At 54.5% G+C, this 6,000-nt stretch overlaps 1 protein-coding gene across 4 annotated transcripts; it reads left to right on the forward strand.

Annotated features, from left to right (window-relative positions):
• The first annotated feature begins 353 nt into the window (after positions 1 to 353).
• LOC146889177 (putative PWWP domain-containing DNA repair factor 4) lies at positions 354 to 6,000 on the forward strand. Of its 4 annotated transcripts, none has more exons than XM_085684473.2 (4): positions 354 to 483; positions 1,270 to 1,461; positions 1,607 to 1,837; positions 3,492 to 6,000. In XM_085684473.2, the coding sequence occupies exon 4, from the start codon at positions 3,670 to 3,672 to the stop codon at positions 5,740 to 5,742; it is 2,073 nt and encodes a 690-aa protein (XP_085540599.2). In that variant the 5' UTR covers positions 354 to 483; positions 1,270 to 1,461; positions 1,607 to 1,837; positions 3,492 to 3,669; the 3' UTR covers positions 5,743 to 6,000. The 4 variants fall into 4 exon arrangements, with proteins under 4 accessions (XP_085540599.2, XP_085540598.2, XP_085540602.2 ...); XM_085684472.2 differs by having other exon boundaries at positions 1,607 to 1,700; XM_085684476.2 differs by having other exon boundaries at positions 1,610 to 1,837.

Genomic DNA, 6,000 nt, shown 5'->3' on the forward strand with positions numbered 1-6,000 from the left:
GCAAAGTGACATAGAATACAGCTGGAGTTACAAAGTGCCTGCCTTCCAAATTCTGCCAGCTGAAAAGGTGTCCTTCTCAGATCTGGCCCCCACCCGATCTTATTATATAAGAAGGCAGAAGGGAGCCTGTCAGCTCTTGTCTTGCCTTGTCCCAGCCCATTGTCAAAGCCCTGCACCAAGGTCCCCTGCACCCTGGAATGGCAGGCAGCATCGCCTTCTGTAGTGTGTGTGTGCATGCCTACTTTGTTTCACGTGTGCAGCTGCCGGGGATGGTGGGGGAACTAGGTGACAGAGATGTAAGTCAGCCTCCTTCCTGATTTCCGCAGAGAACTGGCTACTGGGAGAGAACGGTTTTCCATTGACACTGTGGTTGCCATGACAACTGGAACAAGCCATTCTTTCCTGGTTACATTGGCGAAGGATACTCACAGAGTGGAGAGGTGGGATCATTAGACAGACACGCGAGGCGAGGCGCATAGGGAGGTAGGTGCCTGCAGCCATCCTGAGTGAATGTGAGCTGAGCCTGTGAGTGTGCGGTGGGTAAGTGCTGGCTCTTTCATGGGACGGGAAAGGTTCTGGCTACCACTGTTTGAAGCGAAGCCCCAAGGACTGGCTGCTCAGCCAGCCCTGTCTCTTTGTCCTCGGGTGACACCACGTTGGTGCCAGCTTTATCCTCTCAGGCCCTGGAAGCATAGATCACCAACCTATGTAAATGGATGCCTTGTTGTTGTTTGGCAATGATTGTCACACGTGCTCTTGACAGAATGGCCGTGTTTATGCAACGGCACCTTACCCGAGATAGTTGTAGCTTGTATTGTCTGAGAGAGAGAAGCTGGAAGGCATTTAAGAGGGAGGTAAACGTGGATGAGGACTGGCAGTTCCCTTTGAGGTCTGCAGATCTCTTGGCCTGGAGACCTGACACAAGAAGTGAAGAAATGCCTCCAGAAGACAGCCACCTCTAAACTGGCCACTAAGCACAGCTAGGCAGACCGAGGCAAAAAAAATCAGTGCGGTATGAGCACCTGAAGAAGGGGCAGTGTTTGTTCTCTCGACCAGTGTTAGTTTGTGCCCGGGTTTTGCTCCACTCACAGTTGGGTTAAGCATCAGCTGGGCTGTGTCACAGGATGTGCAGCTGGGGTTTCCCTCTGACCCATCAGCCCATCATCCGGATCTCTCCGTGTATCATGGCCCCTGCGGGTGAACAATACGCTTTGTGCCCTTCTCGCACCCTCTCGTCAGATTGGCCCCTGTCTGTTTGTCTCACCACAGGGAGAGAAGCCATCTGAAAGTTCCCATCTGGACAAAACGTGAATAGACGCCACACACAGTGATCGTTTCCGAGTTCTTGACAGAAGGCCTCGGGCACGGGGCCAAAGCTTGTGTTGAGACAGATTTCGGGAGTCCATCTTGCAGCCTTCTCCGTGCACCTCTGGGAAAGACTTTGCTGCTTTCATCGGAAAGGTACCGAGGTGTGGTACCTGCACATGGGGGCATGGTTGGGCTAGATGGCGCTCAGTCAGCCTTGCTGGTGAGCATGTGCTGGGAAGGTGCAGCAGAAGGCAGCCGGAAGTAAGTGGGGTGCCTATGTTTTCCTCTGTGTCCTCAGCAGATACCTGCGGCCGAGGACTCCACGGAGACTGGATCAGAGGAGGCCAACTCTGTGAAATCACACAGATTCCTCGGAGGAAGAAGTACTGCAGGTGATCCCTAAATTGGGCCCCAGACTTGCACAGTACACATTTACTAGTGCATCACCCAGCAGGTGTGGACTGGGACAGACCTAGACTTCTGCATGTTGAGAGCCACTTTATGCACTGCGAGATCAGATTAGAAGTCGGTAAGACTTGAACGGGAATACGGAAGAGGGCACACTGCACATTTGCGCAGTGAATGTACCGACAGGGGTTTATGGATACAGAGGGTGGGAAGGGGAGGGCTAGGGGAATGAAGCGAATATTATTTGCCTCCCATATTTCTGTGCGGTCGGGAGTTCCCAACGGTAAAACCTGGAGTCCCTAAGGGAGAGGTAGGTGTGCCCACACTCACAGAAGAGGTCATGGCGTGACAGGAGTCCCCAAAACGTCCACGGTCCTCAAGAAACTGTGTCAGGAGTCCTGAGTCCAGAGTGCTCTGCCTCACTGTGCCTGGTGCTGGCCCGGTAATGCCAGAAGCCACCTGCATCTTGGCAGGAACAGTGAGCAACTGCGGCATGTGAGCCCTTCGTGGTTCTTCCGTGTTGTGGTCCTCAAAGTGTGTGGTTATCGGCAACCTCAGTGGGCCTCTCCTGAGGATCAGACAAACGTGGGCTTTGTTTCCACAAACAAAAGCATGTGAGGCATGCTCACTGCTGATAGGAAACCAAAGGCCCAAGGCAAGAGTAGTCAGGAAAGGAGTAGACCCTGACACACACATACTCACAGTGAGAAGAAAGGGATGAGACTCCACTGAGAAGCACGGGGCGGGGGAGGAACTGTGTGGAAAGGCAGAGAATGGAGAGACATGAACGGGAGAGCTATGCCATAAATGAGACTGCACACCGCTCAAGATTCAAAGCAAGCCTTCTGAACTTAGGGATGGGCAAGTGACCATCCCGGTCATCAAACAGCTGCTTTGATTTCCTGTCTGTTTAAGGAGACCTTGTGGATTAACATTATGGCACAGAGGTTGTGGGCAGGAGAGTTCTGTGGCCTGGGATCTGTTGGTAGAACAGTGCCCATCACCAGCAGATATGGGTATGCAGGGTCTATGGACTTGAGTGGGCAATACCAACGGAGATACACTTACCCTGTTGCTCTCATCTGACACTACTGAGTCTGCCAATTAGAAAGCATTTCTCCACGGTGAAGTGCTTTCCTTGGGGGGGGGGAGACTCTCTTTTATGCCATGTGTACACTTGATCCCATAGCGAGGTCCAGCACGGAGTTGGGAGCAAGAAATCGGGAACAAAATATGAGGCGGGGCGGGGGAAGGGGAGGGAGGCCAGAAGCTATGACCATGACAGCAACCAACCTTACTTGCCATGTTATGCAAATCGCCCTGAAGATTTGCGCACCCTCCTTGTTCCTCAACCTGGTATCATACTGGTGCAGAAGGCAAGGTGCACTAGGTGTCCACAGAGTTCCTGGGGTGGGGCACGGTGGGATTAGCTCCCTAGGAAAGAGAGCAATGAGGCTCCCCCCACCCGAGCAGAATCCCAGGGAGCCCCCAAGGTATTGGATGGGCAGGAAAATACACAAGCCACGTAAAGACACTCACCTCTCCGGGAGGAAGTTCATCACCCCAGCCTCAGGGTGGGCAACCGTGTGTAGTATACTCATCTGCTCCAGATCCTTCCATATGTTCTCCCGCACGCACCCACATCTCTGTAGAAAGACAGACTTTGGGCACTCCCTTGCTTTCTCTCTCCTCACCTCACTGAGCTGTTGCTTCAGTATCCACTAAAGGCTAATTCCGTCCTAACACAGCTCTGTTTTCCTCTCCCACACTTACAGGACATGCCCACATCACCCTGAGAGAGGCCATCAGGTTAAGCTTGTCTACCAGATTCTGGAGGGAGGGCAGCACCACAGACTGGGTTGCCAGGCCAGAGACGACCAGCAGGGAAGAGTGCCCACCACAACCCAGGGAGTCACCCTGTCCTGATCAGAACAGCCCCTGAGTTCCATCACCATGGACTCTGCAGATTATGTGCTCTGTGGCTGGAAGGGCCAGCTGTGGCCTGCAAAGGTGTTGTCCAGACCCAGGACCTCAACCCATAGTAAGAGGAGAGGGGCCTCTTTCCTGGAGGTCGAAATTCTTCCTGTGGGTGAGAAGACCAGAGTGAGGAGCACAGAGGTGAGGCCCCTAACCAAGTCTGAAATCGTAACCATCGCCTCCTTGGCCGAAAAGGAGTCACAGGGCAATGGCTCGCCAAGGCAGACCAGGGCATACAGGAGAGCCCTCAAGGTGGCACTGGATATTCTGGGCGAGGGAACCCGCTTGTATCAAGGAGAAAGGGCAGGTGGCCGAAGAACCAGCACAGGGGCTCCCAAGGTTCCGAAAGAAGAGACCAGCTCCAGCCCACACCAGTGCCAGCAGTCCCGAGGATGCAACCAGAAAGGCCAAGGGCTCTCCCACAGGAGTCCTGGGAAGCGAGGCCGCCCAGGACCTGTGTTGATGGGCTCACAGAATGAGCCTGCAGTGCAAGGTGGGGAAGCCCAGGTCCATACTGCTGTAGAGCCCCCTCACCTTGAAATGCAAGGGAACTTGTTAAGGGGCAACAGAGTGTGGCCAAGTTCCTGCAAGACTCCAACAGGAAATGCTGGTGATCATTCTGGCAAGAGAAAGTTGAGTACACCCAAGCTCAGGTCCTTGAGCGCCCGGGCCTCTAGGGAGGGTGCCCGGGCTAACACTGAGCATCGGCCTGCCTCTGGGCCACCTAGGCACGCCTCTTCCTCTCCCAAAGCTCCCAGGCTGCAAGTACAGTGTGGCGGCCTAGAGATCCGGGCCATTGGAGCCCAAAGGAAGACCACCCTCCCAGAGAACAAGGAGGACCCTGGCCCGCGGACCCCGAGGCCAGACTCAGAGGGGGCATCGGCACCCTGTGTGCCTCCAGTCCTGGGACTGAGAAGATCAGTCCGCATTGCTGGCAGGAAAAGGAAGATCCATGTGCTGTGTGCACAGTGTGGGCTCTCAGGACTGGAAACTGGAGTGCACTTGAAGGTGAATAACACCAGAGCCAAGAGGAGAGCCGCTGGAGCTCAGGAAAACTGCCAAGCCACCAGTGTGGCTTCTGCCCAGGAGACGAATACTATCCAACGAGGAATGCTGGTCTGGTTCAAATTCCAGGACCATCCTTTCTGGCCGGCGGTGGTCAAGAATGTCAGCAAGAACGACAAGACGGCCAGGGTGCTGCTGATCGAGGGCAACATGCAAGTTGAGCGCAGGGGTGTCCGAGTCCCTCTCCGCAAACTGAAGCTCTTGGACTGTGGCGAGAAATTATCACTCCTGCGGAGAGCTGGCAAAGTGTACAGCCAGGGCATCAACTGGTGCCTCTCGGTAATCGACCGCTACAAGGAGGACCTCGCCTGTGGCTCCTTCCGGGGCTCCTTTATGGACTACTACACGTCCCGAGCCAGTTACCCGCTGAGGAGAGCCATCCAAGAGGGAGACCTGCGCATTGATTTCCCCAAGGTGAGCTATGCCGACTTGGAAGACTGGGAGGAGGAGACCGCCCTGGGTGGCAAGGGGCCCCGCAAGAAACTTCTGCCTGACCGCATGAGAGCCGCTTGGGACAGAGCCAACCAGAAGCTCGTCGACTTCATCGTGAAGAAAAAGGGGGCCGACCAGCACCTGCTGGACATTGTGAAGGGCAAGAAACCATCCAGGTGGCTGGACGACCTCTGGAAATCAAAGAGGGAAGTCTTATGCATTGAGACCTACCTGGAGGATGAGGACCAGTTGCATCTCGTGGCTACACATTTGCAAAAAATATCCAAGGAAGCAGACCAGGCCCTGCTCTCGCTGGCAAGAGGAGACCAAGTCCGGCTCACCATGGAGGTTCTTCTTCCAGAGGCAATCATCTGCTCCATCGCTGCCCTGGAAGAGCTCAGCTACAAGGAGGCAGAAGAGAAGTACCTGAATGGCCCACCTGTGCACTATCGTGAAAAAGAGCTCTTTGAGAAGACCATCCTAAAGGTGGCCCGGAAGAGGTCTGCAGCCAGGATTGGGGCTGGCAGGAACCCTCCTGCGCCCATTCCTTAGAAGAGAGCTTCTTCATTTCAGCCTTCACCCCCTGCAGCTCCACCTCCACAAGAGAACCATCTGGGAGACTGTGGGGCTTACTATGGCCGCTCCTCATTGTATTCTTGTTTCTCCACACCACCCTGCCCCAGATAAACTTTCACATGCATGCTTGAAGGTGCAGGTTGTCTACATTGATTCGGCAATTCTTGTTAGCTTCAGGCCTGGCCTAGCCCTCTTTGTTCTGTGTGTGTGTGTGTGTGTGTGTGTGTGTGTGTG

The sequence above is a fragment of the Myodes glareolus genome, chromosome X (genome assembly GCF_982192425.1).
Source record: "Myodes glareolus chromosome X, mMyoGla1.1, whole genome shotgun sequence".
Lineage (NCBI taxonomy): Eukaryota > Metazoa > Chordata > Mammalia > Rodentia > Cricetidae > Myodes > Myodes glareolus.

Excerpts from the sequence above, each read along its gene's own strand:
- LOC146889177 (XM_085684473.2), top strand. The coding sequence starts at position 3,670 with ATGGACTCTGCAGATTATGTGCTCTGTGGCTGGAAGGGCCAGCTGTGG.